At 38.5% G+C, this 20,072-nt stretch overlaps 1 protein-coding gene across 1 annotated transcript; it reads left to right on the top strand.

Moving 5' to 3' along the window:
- The first annotated feature begins 1,671 nt into the window (after positions 1 to 1,671).
- twsg1a (twisted gastrulation BMP signaling modulator 1a) lies at positions 1,672 to 20,026 on the top strand. The gene is made up of 5 exons (XM_067606427.1): positions 1,672 to 2,345; positions 3,249 to 3,406; positions 12,951 to 13,050; positions 17,225 to 17,485; positions 19,556 to 20,026. Exons 2-5 carry the CDS (start codon positions 3,281 to 3,283, stop codon positions 19,735 to 19,737), a joined length of 669 nt encoding a protein of 222 aa, XP_067462528.1. The 5' UTR covers positions 1,672 to 2,345; positions 3,249 to 3,280; the 3' UTR covers positions 19,738 to 20,026.
- The last annotated feature ends 46 nt before the right edge of the window (positions 20,027 to 20,072 follow it).

The following is a 20,072-nucleotide window of genomic DNA, read 5'->3' as shown; positions in this document are numbered from 1 at the left end:
TTTACTGGCTCCAGCTTCTCATTTTGGAACATTTTCTGCTTTTCTTGATATTCTACAATTATAAATTAAACATTTTGGGGGTTTTGAGTCAGTCAGAAGAAACAAGGTTTATAAGATGTCACTTTGGACTCTGAGATTGTAAAAAGCATTTTTCACATTTGTAGCATAAATGATTGATTTAAAAAAAAATCTATTAATGAATTGGTAATGGAAATAATTCTGAATTGCAGCCTTTTAAAAAAGGATACATTATTTTAACAGTCAGGTTTCTCTAAATGAGTCATCATTCTCTTGCAGCAGTTTTATTCTCAGCCAGTAGATGTCGCTGCTCACAGCGCTGCACTGACTTACTGCAACTACAAATAGATAACATGATGGTTTTAGAATAAAAACAATCACCAATCAAACTCACTGCTGGTCAAAGTCTGATGAGAAAATGACTCTTGAGTTTGTCTTGATGACATGAGTGAAATGTTCTAGCAGTAAAGATGTTTATCGTACTGACAATGTGGTAAAATGCACACAGAACCTCTTAAATGAAAGTATTTTATTCTACACAACAGTTTAACAGAATAGTATTAAAGTGCTGTGATGAAAAGTAACTAAGTACATTTATTCAATAACTACTTTACATGACGTCTCCCCATGAAGGTCTTTATACTTACACTTAATTTCACTGGGAAATATTCTAATTTTTACTCCACTACATGTATTTAACTGCTATAGTTAAGATTTTTTGTAAAACACATGATCAGTTTATAGAATATGGTGCATTGTTGTAGATTACACTACCCAAAAGTATATAAAAATGTTAAAATGTATCTCCACCTTGACAATATTAAAAAGTTACTTACAATTGTAGCTCAATCTGATTGGTGCAAGTACTTTTTGATACTTAAAGTACATTTTACTGTATTTTTATACTGTGCTGTTCCTAATTTTACTTAAAATATTTCAATAGGCTACTTCTTAAACACTTGCTTTGTATACGTCTTGTATCTTTAGGGGCCTTCATGAAGATCAATGTTCAGTTTCACAAGTGTAAAGCTTTTTATTTATTTTTTACTTATTATTTTTTTTTTATATCGTTTGGCCTCACCAACATGCTCAATTTGTCATTTTACTTCCCAACAAAATTACTAATGTGCACTTTAATAGAATAGACTAAATGTTAAAAACACCTCAGTGTAACATAAACCCTTTAAAATGACCATAAAACACATAAACTGGCAGCTGGATGTATTTTAAAAGGATAATTCACCTTTTTTTTGGTTGTTGGTGTGCTGTTACTTGTGTCATGATCTACTCGTCATGATTGTGCAAACTAATTACATTTTCCATGTAAAATGTCAGTGAATTTAAAGTGAATAATGGTTTTAACCCGCCTCATTTTGACGCACAACCATTCTTTAAAAAAAACTGCTATATTCATGAGCAAAACTTTAAATATGACCATTAAAGACTTAAATTAATCTTCTTAAGATTCAAAAAATTATAATTATCATGTTTTAATAATATGACTCAGCAAAATTGCATCCTTATCTTGTTGAAATGAGTCACTCTTCCTCAATCTGATTCAAATTAACATTTGCCTGCCCCGGATTGAAGGTGTGTCTGTTCCTCGCTGGCCTTCCTGCCCCTGCAGGCTGGAAGTGGGGCTATCTGCAAGCTTTTGATGAAGTCTTTACGAAAACACATGTAAACACCTGTGGAGTGAAATGCCCCCATCAGATCATCTCTGTGGCGGCAGAGTTGCTACAAATGAGCTCAGGGACGCGTCTCAGCGGGAAGTCTGCTCAGCTTCACAGCTTCCGAATCACCCTTTTCTCACCTAATGAGGCCGCTGATAAGACCGGAGACAAAGGACTCTTTAATGGAGTGGGGGGTGGCTTGGAAAGAAAAGACTTGCTTGTGTAAAACAAGCTAAACAGAGTCCACCTGGTCAGGCTGCTACTGACCAAAATTTGGGCTAAAGAGAGACTAGATTTTACGCACAAGGCTTTTACGCACAGATCTCCGGCGGGGCGCGGTTGTAAATTGTGTCTCTTTGTGGTATTTATGGTGCGGGGATGCGGATCATTCATGTCCGTTACCCTGAAGACGCTCAGCCGGTGTGTGTGTGACCTGAGGCCCGGTGTTTTCCTCCACAGACGTTGGATAGAAAATGGAGTGTGTGCCTTTAAGGCGCCCGACTGCCTGTCGCTTTGTGCTGCGGAGAGACTGACGCCCTCTGGACACAGTGGACACTTGAGCGGCGGCAGAACACCATCCTGGAGAAGTTCAAAGAGAAAACAGCCATAGTCGCCCCTAAAAAGAAAAGTAGTGAACTTGCAAACAGCGTTGTGGTAAGTTTTTAACTGCTTATGTTTGCATTATTTCGCTCTTTTCTGCTCTCGATTAGGTTGTGGCTGCGTGCGAGTGAAACGAACTTTTTGGTGTTAGCGATGAGCAGCAAAAAAAAAAAAAAAAAAAAAAAAAAAAGAGAGAGAGAGAGAGAGGTGAAGAAACGCGTTCATGAGTGAGGGAGCTAATGTTCCTCACATGTTTTCTCTCCCCGTCATGTGAAATGGAACAATGTGCAAGCGAGTGGCGAGGTGTAAAAGCAGAGCAGTCGGGATTAGACAGCGTGTTAATGCGCGACACTTGAGGAAAAAAGTAGGTGAGGCTGATGTTGCCAGATGTGTATGTGTGTGTGTGTGTGTGTGTGAGTATTGTTACTCCGCAAGTAAAGAAAAGTAAGCAGCTCTGGCTTTGAATGAAATGTGACGCAGGCCTTTTTAGAAATGTGATGTTTACATGTCAGAGTTTGTGACGTGACTTTTAATCATATTTGAAACACACTTGAATCCGCTTTTAGCTGCACTTTTTCACCCTGATGTGTGATTTTTGGCCCTTAAAGTTAAATTTCAGACTGTAATTAATATGTTGCTCTTTACATAAAGCACACAGATTAAGGGAATACAGGTCCATGATTGATTATTGATTTCCATACAGAAATCTACTCAAGTTTAAAAGGTGGATGCATGTAAAGAGAAGCAGATCTTGACTGTGAAATCCTCTCAACTGTTTTACATGTTCAAACTGTACATTATTTTCATCCTGCACCACCTGTGCAGCCACGACTCCGGCTCTTCTACTTTCCCCTCTTGTGGAATTCCAGTGATGAGGTTTTTGTTTATTTGTCTTCGCCCTCCAAACCCCCTGGTTTCAGTCTGAGGTCTTGTCCTTGTCCTCGTGTGTCGACGTAGGTGTTCCCGTGCTGTGCTGGTGAGCCGTCAGGATGAGGCCCGGTCAGCTGATCCTCCTCCTCTCCGCAGCTCTCCTCTTCCTCCTGTCAGGACTGTCTCTGACCTCCGGCTGCAACAAAGCTCTCTGTGCGAGCGACGTCAGCAAGTGTCTCATACAGGTAAAAAAAATTGGACATGTGAAGGTTTTTTTCTCTAAACACACTTTCTCCGAAAGCGCTGGATGGATGATGCATGCTGGATTTTCACCACAACTGTACCACGAACAAGCCTCCCTTTCCTGTTGTGGCTTGGCTGCACTGATTATCTGACTCACAAACCCACCGCCATCTTTTAATCTGTGAAGCAGAATGAACCCACATTTTCAACAGATTACATTTATAGTTGTTTCATTTTGGGATATAACCGCTAAAGAGTAGATTTTAGATGACAGACAGCTTTTAAACTACATGAAAATGTAGCGATTTTTCCTTCAGAAAATCCATATTTTTGTTTTAAAAGAATATTTACAGACTTAACTTTACCTTGTCGAAGTTGCTTTGTGGTTTTCTGTAGATTCAAGTGAGAGATTTCTGTGTGAGCGGGTGCAACCGAGTTCAAACTTCTCATTCTACAGTCTTTATAGCTGTTTCGTGTAAACATAGACTGTTGTTTGTCTCGACAAGAACCCGAGCGAACGCTTGTGTGAAAGCCAAAGATGAGGTCAAGTCGAGAGCGGCGGCAGAGCAGTCGAAATCTTGCTTTTAATACTTGTTAGATTTGCAGCACCCAGGGGCATTCCTTGAGAGAAAACCTGCGTGCTAGTTTTGTACTGATAGTTAACATAAAAACAAATATTCAGCAGTAGCCAAAGTCAAGTTTAAAAAAAAAAAAAAAAAAAAATCCACCAGAGCAAAGATGGAGATCTGGACCCGAGAACAAAGATGGAATCTGTTGTGAAGAATGCAGATACATTCCTTCGATAAGCCAAAAGAAGGCCGCGAGGTTTTTCTCTAAAGGAGCCGCGGAGGAGCAGATATGTGAATCTATCTATCTGTCTTGTCTTTATACACACACACACACACCTCCTCTGTACCTGCTGGTTTCTTTTGGAGCCTTTTGGATCACGTGTCAGGTTGTGCTGTCTGTGCTACTTTTGATTTATTCGAGGTATCCTTTTTCGAGCCTGCTTATTATTATTATTTTCAAATTTTCACATCAAACCTTGTGGATTTTGTTGACTTTCTGACATCACTTTCTTTGTGTCACTTTTTCCCTCACGCCTGAAACCCAGTGGGTGATGGGAAAAGAGGGGTGGCACCCCCCCCCCCCCACCCCCTTGCTTGTTAACCCCCTTGGAAAAAATGAAAAGGAGGTGTTGGCTCGTCTTTCCACCACCTGTCAAGTTGAATTTGAGCGAATCACCCACTGCTGTCTGTGCTCTGCCCTCTGTGTGTGTGTGTGTGTGTGTGTGTGTGTGTGTTTGACCTACTGTGTGTTTAGTGGTCCTGCCTCTCCCATTAACATCTTTAAAGTACTGTATTTAACCTCGGTGGCCGTTTCACCTGCTTGACCTCAGTGGCTGTGAGAGTGAGCTGCTGCAGGTATGTTTTGGAGGTGGTTAAAGTCTCTAAACGGGTCCGATTCTTGGTGCAGGAAGTTGAGCTCCGTATGCAAATGAGGAGTTTGGTTTGGAAATGAGATGTGAGGAAAAGTCAGAGAGGCTTAATAGAGCTGAAACGATAAGTCGATCGACAAAAAATGAATCTGCAACATTTTTTATAATTGATTTTTTTTTTTTTTTGGTTGCAACTTCTCAAATGTAATTTAATATATTGTGATTTTACACTGTTGGTTGGACAAAACAAGCAATTTGTAGACTTGTGTAGAATTGTGACGGGTATTTTTCACAATTTTCTGATATTATTTAGATCAAATGATTAATGGACTAGTCAATAAATAATAATTTTTAAAAATAAACATTAGTCTAACTATCTTTAACCAACTTAAGGTCATTTTTAGTGTATAGAAGTAATTCCTGTCCTACCTGGATAAAGTAACCTTTCCTTGATTTTACATCCAGTCAGTGAAACTCATCACGCAGCCGCCGTTAACAAAGTAATAAATATGTTCAGTTAAACGCGACTGTAAAAGCAACAACCATCGACAGGCAGGAGACCAAAGAACAAATATGTACGCAGGAAATTCTGTGAATTTGTAACTTTTTATTTAAAGCAAATTGAACCTTCATCTCAAAGGGAAAAACTGAAACTTCCTTTAAAAGTTGATTTTGGCTTCCCAGAATGCACCTGGCTTTGAGTAGCACCTATTGCTCAAAGATGACATGCAGATGTATCCGGCTGCAGCTGAAGAGTGTTTTCATTATCGGATAATTCTTTATTTTTTTAACAATCAATCAAATGATTGATTTCACAGAACCTAAAGTGACGTCTTATAATAATATTTTTTTTTGTGTGACCAACATTCAGAAACCAAAAGTTATTCAATTAAAATGATTTAAAACATCGAGAATCAGCAAATTCTCACATTTGAAAAGCTGGAACCAGCAAATATTTTGATTCAGGAAATGTTTTAGGGCATATAAAAATCCTCTTCTTGGAATAACGATTTGTGTCTGGGATGTTTTTTTTCCAATTACCTTGTTAAAAATCCACGTCCACTTGTGTAAGCTCTATACTGGACCACGATCGGCTCCGATGTCACAAATCATGTTCGTAGGCAGACGACTTGAACTCAGATTTAAGCTGAGACAGAGAAACTTTCCCCCTTCAGCAGATTAATGTGAAAACATCCTTCTAGTGTCAAACTCTACAGATACATCATTCTGCTCAGTGAAGCTCAAACAGGAACAAGAAGAAAAACATATTTTTGAGTGGAGGAGGGACTTTAATGAATAACTGTTGATGGAAGTATTGATGAATTGTTTTTCAGCACAGTCTTACTTGCATGTTTTGCATTTTGCAGCCCGTCTATTCAGCACATTTTTTTGCTCTAAACCAAGAGATTAAATAATCATTTTTTTAGTCTACTTAAAAAAATGTGTATCTGATCTGGGCTGAATATTAACAGGCTGAGTTCTATTTAAGGAGTGTTGAATTAATGATAAGAATCTGTGTTTTTTCGGCAAGTTTTGGCACAAAGTTATTGCTACCAAACGGCCAACTTCTGCTCCTTCTGGGTTCACTTTTCTTCAAAATCCAAAACTTGTGTGATCCAGCAGCATTTGGTGGCTCCGCTTCTTCTTTATCTCCATTTCCAGGTGGCTTATTTCGCCTGATGAATCATTGCTCAAGACAATGAGCTCTGTAGCTTCCGCGACCCCGCCGACACCGACTCGCTAGCTGTCAGAGGCGAGAGCGATGGTGCGTGTGCCGTGAAGGAGAAACTTTTCTGCCTCTAGCTTAGACTTAAACTTATAAAACTTTAATGACCTCCGAGAGGCAATTAGTGGTACAGCACAGAACATATAAACAAATTAAAAGCACATCAGATCAACAAAAACAACAACAGTCTAAGATCATCCATAGCAGCTGTCATAAATATCATCACAGACCAAGGCAGGCATTTAAAGTGCATGTCAACATCTGTATAGCAGTTATTGACGTGCACTTTAAATAGCTCTCTCTCTGTAGAAGCTCCATGTTGCTTGTGATTAGTGGGATCTGCTGTCTGACGCTCGCTTTTACGCTCTGCTGCCATCTCAAGTCATTTGTCTGAATTCCCCAAAACCCCTGAGGGCAGGAGAACATGAGGAGAGGAGGACGAGGAGGGAGGGAGGAAGGGAGGGAGGCTAAGGTCAGGAGGAGGTGTGTGTGTGTGTGTGTGTCTGTAGGGGGGAGGTTGGTTGAGTGAGATATACAGTTGGGAGTCTGTGAAGTGTGCAGAGATTCACAAGCCAGCTCCTCTGTCCAGACCGGGCTGTTTAGCAGGGTGGGGCAGCATTTCAAAGTTACACACACAGCAGCGGTCGCTCGGCAGGACGAGGCAGCACATGTTCACTTTCTCTCCGGAGTCCTTTTGTCTCGCTGCAGCTGAGTTTTGAATGATTACAGTGGTTTCCGCTTGAGAGCAAGGGAAACCCAGTAAGAGCTTGTAAGGCAACAAGTAATGATTATTTTCATGATCGATTAGTCTGATACTTTTTTAAATGTTTTTTTTTTCTCTGAAAATTGTGAAAAATGCTCATAAAATGTTCAGACAGCCCAATGTGACGTCTGCAAAAAGCGTTTTTTGTCCAACCAACGGTCCAAAACCCAGAGAGATTCAATTTACAGTCACATACAACAAATAAAAGTAAAAACGCAACGTTTTGCGTTTTTACTTGATAAATGACTCGTGAAACGATTGATCTATTGTCAAAGTTATTGTCGATTCATTCCATGTTGATCGACTATTCATTTCTGCAAAAGTTGTTTGCAGTTGAACCTTTTTGTCTACCTGTATGTCACAGCCTTTGTGTTTCTTTGCTGTTTATGTTTTTGTTTTAATTGACATAGTTTAGTTAATATGTACCATTTACAATCAGGATTCATTATCCTTACAGAACCACACAATTCACAGATAAGTTGGGCAACCACTCACTCAGTTTCTCTTTGCATTTCTCTTTTATTAAAGGAATAGTTTGTCTTATTGGGCAGTACGCTTATTCACCTCCTGCTGAGAGTTGACACAACTCTCGTGTCTGTATGCTAAATATGAAGCTTAAGCTAGGAGATTAGCTTAGCATAAAGACTGTAAACATGAGGAAACAGCTTCTTATCAAAGTCTTGGCAAGAAAGCCAATAAGCACACATCCCAAAATGTCAAACTATTAACTTATACTATACTGCTGCCATCATTGTACATACTATTAGAGCTGCAACTAACACAGTCCACAACCCTAAAGATTTCAGTTCTCTATCACACATTTGAGAAGCTGGAATCAGAGAGTTTTGAGGTTTTTTCTTTTTTCCCTTAAAAAATGACTCAAAACAATGAATCAACTATCAAAATAGCTGGTAATTAATTTAATAGTTGGCAACTAATCAATTAATCGACTAATCGTTGCAGCTCTATATACTATACTTATAACACTAGTATGGAGTCGAAGCCAGGCGATGTTTTTCTTAGCTTAGCTGAATTGTTAGCATAGCTCTCTCCAGAGTTCAAAAATACACTTACCAGCACCCCTAAAGGTCACTAATTACCACAGTACATCTCATTTTTTTAACCGGTACACAAACAGAAAACAACAATTTGTGGTTACGTGCTATTTTAGAATAAATGGTTACCATCCAACACTACAAAAAGTCACTTTGCCCGACAAGAATCTGCTACATACAGCACATAACTACCTGTGAAACCACAAATTGTTACGTTTCTATTTGTGTAGGGATTAAATATACAAGATACTGTGTTCATTAGTGAGCTTTAGAAGTGCTGATAAGTTGATTTTTAACTTTTAACAGAGTTAGGATACCATATGCTCCTTGCTTCAAGTCTTAAAGCCAAGATAAGTTAACGTGACTCCAGCTCAGTGTCTGTAAATCTTCTTCAATTTCCATTTTTCAAGTTCCAATGTTTGTTTTTTTTTGTGATTTGTGAAATATGAGATGCATGTTTTCCCCTTGGCAGCTGTTTAGTTTTGTATAATTCCACCTTTAGAGAGTCATAATTACTCATGGGATCAAATCTTGATCAGAGGTTTGGGGATTGAGAGGATGATGATTAAGTGAACTGTGTGTGGTTTTCTGCAATCCCTCACTGGTGAGTCATTGGAGAGTCTTTTATCATCGCCGAGACTGTTTATGTGTAGCTTCTGCAAAGATATAAAGGAGGAGCGGGAGGGAGAAAAGAAATGAGAAGGAGTGTGACAGGGAGGAAAAAGTATAAAAGGAAGTAGGGAGGAGAGATTGAGCAAAGAAAAAAAAACCGAGGGAGAGAAAGGGAGGGAAGGACGGGGGGGAAAGTGTGTTTTTGGAAGGAGCAGCCATGTTCTGTTCTCCAGGTGTTTTCTTCTCCCCGCTCCCTCCCTCCCTCTGTTTCAACCCCCCCCCTCCCCACTCCCCCCGCCGCCCCCAGCCCCTTCATCGTGGTGACCTTGACTTAGAGGAATGTGCTCCCTGTTCTGTGTCAGGAGAGAAAAGACGGGAGAAATAGGAACTCTTCTGGCAGTCTCACCCACTTTTCAATCCCACCTACTCGTTTTAGTCGTGTTTCCTTCGTTGTCTCCACGTTCGTCCCCCGAGACGAGCTGTACCGAAGCTGAGGAATGAAGCCATTTATGGTTCAAGGTTCATAGAGGAGTTATAGTATCAGCAGGAGTTTTGTGTGTGTGTGTTTTTTAATGTTTACAGAAGCTCTTGTACTAATATTACCTATAAAAAAAAAAATCTATAAAAAGCAACACGAGAAATTCTTTGCAAGAGATTTTTCTTACTCGGTGTCGACAAGCCTGTGTATGAAGCATATTTCAAAAATGAACCCAGTGAACCAGAGTTATATTCGCAGATTGTGAGCTCAACTCAACTAGTCAAGGCCCGGTTCTGCTCGAGGTTTCTTCCTGTTAAAGGTGAGTTTTTCCTTGCCACTGTCGCCAAGTGCTTGCTCATGGGGGAATGTTGGGTGTCTGTAAATTGAAGAGTACAGTCTAGACCTGCTCTATGTGGAAAAGTGCCCTGAGATAACTGGTTGCTGTGATTTGACGCTAGATAAATAAACTGGACTTGACTTGACAAATTATCCATTTATCTTCTCTTGCTCTAAATTCTAAGTAAACTGAAAACCTACAATTTTCATAGTTATCTAGCCTCCTTTTTATTTGCATGGCTGCATTTTTTTTTATCACGCAGTTAGTTTTGGTCACATATTGTGTCTTAAATGTGTCAGCTGTAGACTTGAGGTTGACTTTATAGTCACGAAAATGAGCAGTTGAGACTTGAACTTCACTGCTGTGAGATCTGATTTACTTGACACCTGACGCGCTAAAGACTTGACTTAAGTGTTAAGTTAAAAACTTCAGAGCAATTAAAGGCAACATACAGCTTAATTATTTCTAATTTACAGTGTAATTTTTTTGTACTGACAGTTTAACAGTCCAGTATGTAGTGATACATACATATACTGTAGGGAACAACAGATGTGAAGTTATTAAATTTTTGAGTACTTGGTAGGGATTTCCGGCACGACTTCACCTACTTCCAAGGTGCATGAAGAAAGGAACAAAGTCTGAAGGAGTCAAGACTCCAGTAACACTTCAAGTATAAAGAACAACCTTATTATGAGACCTTGGAAAATTGGGAATAATTAGGATATATGTTGCAGGCTGTGATCTAAAGCGTTGCCCAATTTAAAGAAACATGACAGTGTCAGGCAGACACATAGCTTAAATATTTAATTATTAGGCTTGTGCATTAAGATGACCTAGTTTCAAATATTTAAAAGAAAAAAACCCTAATAACGCAGTGTTGAAAGTGATCAAGTGAGTTTTCTTACGAAGACTCGTTACTTAGACCTGCACCTGCAGCACTTGAAACTTGACTTGAAACTTGGACTTGCACCAAAAGACTTAAAGGGGACCGATCAGTCACATTTCCAGGTATTTGTTTTTATTCTGGGGCTGTTCTGGAATATTTTTGCATGTTTTACTGTTTAAAAAAATTCCATATTTATCTTATACTGGCTCTTTATTCAGCCCTCAGTTCAGCTTCGTCTGAAACAGGCCGTTTTAGCACCTGTCTCTTTAAGGACCCCCTTACTGATGAGCCCACTCTGTTCTGATTGATTAGCTTCAGGCTCTGGAGGCTACGTCAACAAACAGTAGAAGGATTTCACTTCTTTTTCACGTTCTTCACTCAAAATGTCAACTTCTCAAATACATGTTGAAGCCGAAATCCGGTCTGAAGTATGTGAAAGGACAACGCAAACAACCCATGGAACAACCTTAGCAACAACCTTAGCAACGAAGGCTACAGACCATCACCTGTTTGCAGGCATGCACAAATAATCAAGGAGTGTTCAGAGCAGGTTGAAGCCCTGGTTTTTGACTTTCAGGGAGCATTTTTACATTCGTTAACCTGAAGTTTTGGAACTTTTAACCATGTTTAACACACACATCTGACATCATAACAGTATAAAAATAACAGAAAATCACAAAAAGCACACCATGTCCCCTTTTTAAAGATTCATTCTGCTTTGTCACACATTTGGGTCTTGTCTTTGTAGATTTGGCCATCAATCCTATCAAGAATAATAATTATGTGTGCACCAAGTTAATTGCTTTTGAGATTTTGGGAACATGGCGACATCACAGGACGAGAAACACGAGGAGTCAAGTGACTTACAGCTTTTAAACCAAACCAGAGGAAGGCCACATTTTTGGAATAAAAAACAAGGGTGAATGTTGCAATTATTACCATTCTGTCAGTTATAAACAACCATCACAGTTTACAGAAAGACTTCCTGATAAAACTTTGACCTACCGTACTTACCATAGTTGTGCGTGCACACAGTTTTAATGTGCAATGAGAGATTAGTACTGATATTTTATCTGTGCTGACTTTCAGTTTTACCTCAAAATAAAAGTGTTGTCATGTTTACAACCTGTCTTACCATGCGGCTGCTTGTGTTTCTTTTCCGCGTCACACTTTGTTGAAGTGATGTCACTGGGTTTCCAGATCTCAGCGGTTACTTTGGGAGGTACAATGTTATCATAACCAATGGAGGTGATCACTATGAAACTATGAAAATAAACTTGGATTATGCTTTAAAAACCGGCTCTGAAATGTGTTACTCAACACTCTCAGCTGAGCCTCAGTTACAATGTAAAACCATTCAAGAAGAAGATTTGACATGTCAGAACCTGCACTGTTCATGAATGGAAATGCAGTGGAGGCCTATTTTAATTATTTTTTCTGCTCTGTGAACAGGGGGAAACATACCTCAATAGATACCACACATGCCACGTGCAGCGTTAAGTCGACCTGTCTTGTAATAGCTTGTGTGTCGTGTAATATAATAGTTACTCTACTGGAGGCAAACCTTCTGTTGCTCTTTCTGTTTGTTTTAATGGTACGTCTCTTGTTTGTACAGTGTGTCTACATGTCGTGTTCTGTCTGCTGTGTCATTTTTAACACGGATGCTGCTTCCATCAGACGTTTAGCACCAGATCAGAACTGAATCAGCTGCACTGAAAACAGTTGTTTTATTTATTTGGATCGTTTGCAGCACTGAATGAACACTTACATTTTTCAGTTTTTTGAAAAATTACACCGACTCACTCAATTTTGGAGTGTAAAGCACATTTTTTCTCCCTAGTTTTGGCTAGGCTTGGATGTATGAAGCAATTTCACCCAGAGAATTATATGTAAATAAATATAATTGGACAGGTTTAGTGGTAAAGCTTAAAATTTAAAAGGCCGTACTACACCTCTGGCTCAGTTCAGACAAAATGTGGATGAAAAGATGCATCTGGTTTTTGGTTGGTCTGGTGTTCTCTCTCTCTCTCTCTCTAGAGCCAAACTAAGCTAAAATATATTAAGAAAGCATGTTTTTCCAAAGTACTGGGTGCTCCTCACTTACGTTTTGTAATATTTTGGTAACAGAATGGTTGTGGTTTGGTGCAGATGCATCCAGTCCATCTCAGTTTGGTGTCTTTCCACACCAGTTGCTTCTGTTTCTGTTTTAAGTCTTTCTGTTTTGCTGATGCATGTTTTTCGTGTCCTGCAGGAGCTGTGCCAGTGTCGTCCATCAGATGGGAACTGTTCCTGCTGTAAAGAGTGCATGCTGTGTCTGGGGAATCTTTGGGAAGAGTGCTGCGACTGCGTGGGTGAGTGCAGGGACTCATTTGTCTACAACATACTTTAAAGCTTGACAGCAAGTTAGTCAGCATATTATTTGTGACTTGAAAAATGTAACTGTTCAGCCCACGCTCCTGTTCAAAAGGACTTACAGTGACGGAGAAGATTCAGAGCTCAGTTAGACATATAATAACAGTCAGTGCCAGCAGGGATTACATTCAAGTTGTATAAATCTGAATTTGTTACGGTCTTATTGTAGTTTTTGCATTTTATAAATGAATTTAAAGCTGAAGGCTCATGAATCAAATGGAATTTGATTTAATATAACTGTAAGTTACGATTAAGTTTTCTTAATTCATCCAAAACTTCAGGCTTTATCATCATTGTAAAGCATTGAGGTGCTGCTATGAGGTCAGATCGGGACTCATTTTCTCCGTCACAGCTCCTACCGAAAGTGGTAGCAGGTGAAGAACTGAAACTTGGACTAAAATGTTGGGAAAAACACTGGTATTAATACCAGTATGTCATTGGATTTAGTGATTTTCTGAGTCCAAGTCCAAGAAGTGTTTTTCAGCATTGGTAATCTGAACTGACACAAGCAACATTCAGTTTTTAGATATTGTATTCATGTTCAAATATTGTCATACAGATTCATTTATAGAGTTAATATATGCAACACCTTCATTTTCAACAGTTCATGCCTCTGAGTCTCTGTTACTGTATAATAGCCGGTTTCATACTAATATCATAATTCATTTTGATTCTATTTAACTTTATTGCCACTGTAGACTGTAAGTAACCAGAACAACACAGTGGTGGAAAGTACAAATTTGAGGGACTTGCACTTTATTTGAGTATTACCATTTTATACTACTTTATACTTCTACTCCACTACATCTCAAAAGGAAAATATGTTTTTTTTGGATCAATTATTTATTGTATAAATTAAGAGATACAAAATGTAACACAAACTCATACAGATCTGGAGAGACGTAATATGTGCAAACTTGTAGATAATAGTGTACAGAAAATCCCCCAACCCCCACCCACAAACAGGCAAACAAAACAACAACACAAAACAGAAGAAAATACTCGTAAAAAGTTTTAAAAAACACCCAAAAGAAATGAAGTCAATAAAAATATTCCCCTCTGATTATATATATTATCAGAGGGGAAATATTGTACTTTTGACTCCACTTTATTTATTTCACAGCTATAGTTATTGGCTATTTTCAGATCAATATCTGTATGTAAAACATATATTTGGTTCATAAAATATGTATTGTTATAGATTACAGTACCCAACAATATGAATGGTGACATTAAAGCGCTGAAATGAATTATTATTAATATTCCAATGATATAAAAGATAAATATAACACTCTAAATGGGGATTTTTTGTATAACTTTTACTTTTGTTACTTTCAGTACATATTTCTGCCAGTACTTATGTACTTTCATTTAAGTATGAATTTGAATGCAGGACTTTTACTTGTAATGCAGTATTTGTTAATTGTGGTATTGCTACTGTAGTTTTGCTTAAGTAAAAGATGTAAATACTTCTTCCACTACTGATACAACAAAATAAAGTTAAGCATATAAAGTTCATATAGATAAATCTGAAAATGAATGAATGTACAGATACAGAATGAACAGTATAGCAAAGGAGTAATGCAGTAAGAAGGGAAACTGTGATATGCAGAAAAATGGACAAAAAAACAATGTACAAAGTAAACAAGATGAGTGAATGCAGTTATATTATTGTCAGTAATATAACTGTGATACTATGATGGTACAGTGTGGACAGAACCACTATAACAGTACAAACAACAAGCAAGTATATAATATGTTCAGTGTAAAAACAAGTCAATCTGTACAACTGACTATAGTTGAGAGTTAAATATAGTCTCAATACAATACGTGTGACACTTTGGTTGTTTTAGTCTTGTTAATCTCTCAGTCGCCTTCTCGCCGAGTACTCTCCCTCTGTTTAAAAACTGAGATTGTGGCTGTAATGCACTTGACAGATGAGAAGCATGCGGGTTTAAAAAGGCACCAGTTTGTTCAGAGTGTTGCTGCTCTGATACAAGATGAGTGTGAGGTGAACAAAGCCAGATATTGAAGGTGCCTCTGAAAAGTGACAGGGCTCAATGTGGAGGTTTTAATGCAAAGCAGAGCGGAGAATAGGGCCACTGTTTATTGGTTGACAGGAAATTACAGAAATATTGTCACTACTGAGTAGCACCTACACATGTGGACAGGAAGTCTTAAGGTCTTCCAGAAGATCAAAGGACGGAGAAGCCGGAAGAGAAAGGGACAGGGAGGTCGACCTGCTTAGGTGAACTTTGACTTCCAGTCTTTAAGCAGGGGGGGGCGGTGGGGGTGTAAATCCCAGGGAGATCCAAAAACAACCGGATTTGTGAAACAAGAAAACGTTTGGCTGGTTAACTCCGATCTTCATCTGAAACCCACTTTAAACCAGTAGGCTCTCAGATCAGCTTTGACAGACAGATATTGCAGTACGTGCTGACAAGGAGGCTTTATTAAAGCTCATTGATGTGGAACACAAATACAAGCATCTGACACTGTGCGCTGAACTCGCTGCTGCTGCTGCTGCTGCTGCACAGATGTTATGGCGGTGGAGTTTTCCTCCTGGACAAGCCTTTTACATTACACTGAGGACAGCCTGTAGCTTCCAGCAAGTATATATTTCCCGTTTATGTCATATATGTTTTTTTGTTTTTGCAGCACTAGCCTTTTGACCACTTTTAAGTAACTTTCCACTCTAAACATATATTATCCGAGCCAAACGTTGCCTACTTTGAAGTGTATATCTGCGAGTGGTTAGAGCTCCGGGTGCAGCCCAGTAGAGGAGAGGACAGTTTGTATTTTAGAGGAAGGGAGGAGAGGGAGGGAGGACACGGAGGGAGGACCCATGTGTACGCTTTATCTAAAACAGCTGCTACAGCTCTGCTTTTAGCGTTGGTTTGTAATCCAATTCCTCTGTCAAATTCCCATTAAATGATTTACCCATTAGCTATAATTCACTTTGACTCATTTAAAGGGTTAGAAAGATCGTATCTGAGGATGTGGGGACTTTGTCAAGTGATTACTACTGTATTCGGAAATTAAATGAAGTGTTAAAAGGACCTTAATTGAGACGAGATACTCTAGACAGCAGTATGGTTTAACAAAAGTGCTCTAGTGAGTTGAAATCATGTGCGAAACAATTTGACTGCTGAACCGCTGACACCACGGTCCTTATCAATATATCTGTGAATTTGGGGAGTTTAATGAAATTAAGCAGAGTTTATATTCTGTAATCACACATATATTATACATAATGGGTTTTTAAAGGCTGATTCTGATATATTATAGACTGGATGTCTTGTAATTTGGCAGTTCTTAGGAAATATTACATTCCTTTTCATTTATTTTCCTATCAGAATTACATACTTGGCAGTGAAGAGAAAGTTTTGAAATTGTTGTGAATATTGGACTTAAATTTATCAAGTGGACAGAAACACAACTCCAAATGAATAATAATGTTGCTATGTAACTGCTGGATGTGTAAATAAGCAATGATTTGCTATTAAGTTCATCATGTTAACTTAAAAAGGTGATTATATATCAGTGTTGTGTTCACAACTTGTTTCTGCTGCCCCAAGTGGCCAAAAAAATCAGTAAATGCAGGTTTAGATACTAAAAATTTCACAGTAATGTTAATGGATAGTCAAAAACTTCTTAGGTGGTTGTGGTTCTGCTGGGTAAATATGAACTTTGACCTCAGCATTTCAAAATTCCTGGCTACAGCTCTGACCCTTATGCAATGAAGGTGAATGAAATATGATTTTTAGTACCCATAACTTAAAAAAATTACATTCAATAGCAATGTTTTCTTTCCATACAGTATTGCTGCTACTTTGAATAATCCACAGAGCACATTTTTAAGAACTGTTGACTTTGAGGTGTGTAACTAAGAGGGATGTTGTGGAAATGTGATTTAATTTTTAATGGCTATGAGCGCCAAAATATAAATTGTAGCAGAAATCTTAGAGCTTAATATCTCAAAACTGGGTCAAATAAAACCAAAACTATCTGCAAAGCTGAATACCACCAGAGATAAGTGAGAAAATAATGTTTTCTTTTAATAATGTGGGTGAACTAACCCTTTTAATGTCTTCGCCCACATTTTCACGTTAGGAATGTGTAACCCCAAGAACTACAGCGACTCTCCAGCCACGTCGAAGAGCACCGTGGAGGAGCTGCACCGTCCGATCCCCTCGCTGTTCCGCGCCCTCACAGAAGGCGATGCGCCCATCAACATGATGGTGGTGTCCTTCCCCGTCGCCGAGGAGCTCTCTCATCACGAGAACCTGGTGTCTTTCTTGGAGTCACTCGACACACAGCCCCAGAACGTGTCCGTGCCCGGAAACAGCATCCACGCCAGCTACGACACTCAAGGTAACGCTTGACAACAACTCAGAGAAAGTATTTGTTCACGCTTCACTGGCTTCTCATATTAAACTCAAACAAAAGGTGTTTAATCCTACAGTACAGTTAGGTATATAAGTACTACCCTTAAGTACAATTTAGAAGCAGGTTTGAACTTTACTCGAGTATTTCAATTTTTGATATTGTACTTTTTACTCATCTGCATCAGGGCTGCAACTTATTCTCACTATCGATTAATCTGTAGATTAATTCTTGATTAAATCGATTAGTTGTTTGGTCCATAAAATGTTGAAAAATGGTGAAAAATGTTTCCCAAAGCCCAAGGTGACGTCCTCAAATGTCTTGTTTTGTCCACAACCCAAAGATATTCAGTTTACTGTCATAGAGGACTAAAAAAAACAGAAAATATTCACATTTGAGAGGTTGGAATCACAGTATTTGGACATTTTTTCTTAAAAAAGTGACTCAAAACTAATCGATTATCAAAATAGTCTGGAAACTAAAATAGAAACTAATTAATTAAATAATCGTTGCATCTCTAATCTCCACTTATTTGACAACTAGTTACTTTGCAGATTGGGATTTTATACAAAACACATGATCCGTTCTTAAAATATGATGCATTGTTACAGATGAAACTACGCAACAGTATGTAAAGCAGTTAAAATTGCAGTAAGTATGTAAGTGCAGCTTACATGTTAATGCATCAATGATTAATAATCAAAAATTATAATATCTAATGACATAACACTAACAGTGGTCATTCTGCTGCTCAATGAGAACGTTTGCTACTTTTACTTCAGTAAATGATCTCAATACTTCTTTTGCACCACCACCCATGACCATCTCTTACTATGAGCTGTCTGTTTTAAACCAAACACAGACCAAAATTGACCAAAACCCTGATGCACGTAATGCGGAGTAGTTTCTTGCTTGGTACTAGTGCTAAGTTGATAAATATATTAGTCAATTGACAAAAAAAAATTATGGACAATTAAAAAAAAAAAAGATTTAATTGTAGTAAAATTGCTACTCTCTTGCTCCAGCTTCTCAAATGTGAGGATTTGCTGCTTTTCTGTGTTTTAAATCATTATAAATTGCATATGTTTGGGGTTTGGACAAAATAACGTCTTTTTATACAACAAATAATCTGAGTAATAATCAATAGATTGATCAAGAACAGGCCTTTTTTTCACAGCAGACATTTTGACCTTTTATACTCAGAAACGCACAGGCGTTACTAATAACATTAACGATGACTCCGTTATAGTCAAGTGTCCCGGTAAGACATGACAGTGTGACAGTGAGCCAGCAGGCCCAAGACCAGGACCTGAAACCGAAGCAGCTAAATGAAATTCAGCCATCGTTAAATTTATTATCCACACCTGTAGTTTTCTCACTGTGTCAAAATGTGTTACAGGAAAAAGATCTACGAGATGATTGTTAGTTGAAAGCATTAATAGAGTGTTTGTATCAAATCCACATCACTAGTAATGTTCCTGAATGAGTTACACTACATGACAAAAAGCTTGTTTTACTCACATGCCTTGTTATTGCATAGTTTTCTGGTCCTGTCAGGTCTAGTCAGATTTTTCGTTTGCATTTATGCACACTCGCTAAGACCCGTGGTAATAAAATCAGGCCCGAACCCAGAGTTTAAGTAGAGTACAAAGTCTTGAACCGAGACCAGTTTGGGTTGGGTCAAATTTTCATCATTTCAGGGAGAAAGGACTGCCAAAAGACCTCTAGTTTAGGGAATTGTAACGAGGTTGAAAGTGTTGCTCTGCTTCAACTTTTTTTTATTTTTTTTATTTTCATCTGCGGCTGTTTTGGCTCTCCACCTCTAAGCCAGTGCTATTTGCTATAAAGACACACTCATAATAGAAGCGTTCCCACAGAGCTGAGCAGTTAACTCATTAAGCTCACCAAAACATATGGTCGTACTTAGCTGCAGCAAATTCATTTCACCCCTGAAGTAAAAGTAGGAACAGTGAGGGTTAATGGTAATTATAAACCACGTTTACTGGATTTGTGACTCACATCTTCTTTGCCTATCCTTTTTTTTATTTTTTATTTCAGAAAACATGTGCACAGTGGTCTACTTTGACGACTGCGTGTCTATTCGTCAGTGTAAACTATACTGTGAGTCAATGGGAGGATCCAAGTACCGCTGGTTTCACAATGCCTGCTGCCAGTGCATCGGACCTGAGTGCGTGGACTACGGCAGCAAAGCCGTGAAGTGCATGAACTGTCTCTTCTGAAGTGCGGGCACATATTGGTACCAAATGTCTGGGCCATACCAGAGGACTGAGGGCAGAGGAAACTATGACTGTGATGTGTTAGCATTCCTCAGTTACCTTGTAAAATACCCCCCTCCAACCCCTTCCTACCCTTGCAAATTGTTTTTATTCTGCTGTTATGTTTCACTGTATATTTTTAGATATGTTTTCAATAGTGTTTTTTACTAGAGGTGTATATGAATAATGTATTTTTACAATTATGGTCTGCTAAATCCCAGTCTCATGCCAAATAAACGTTTGGTGACATGGACTGTTTTGTCTGATTTTTAAATGATCTTTTCATTACTATATTTGCA

Source organism: Thunnus thynnus, chromosome 12, assembly GCF_963924715.1.
Source record: "Thunnus thynnus chromosome 12, fThuThy2.1, whole genome shotgun sequence".
Taxonomy (NCBI): domain Eukaryota; kingdom Metazoa; phylum Chordata; class Actinopteri; order Scombriformes; family Scombridae; genus Thunnus; species Thunnus thynnus.
The sequence above is the reverse complement of the archived record's forward strand: the minus strand, read 5'-3'. Positions and strand labels throughout refer to the sequence as shown.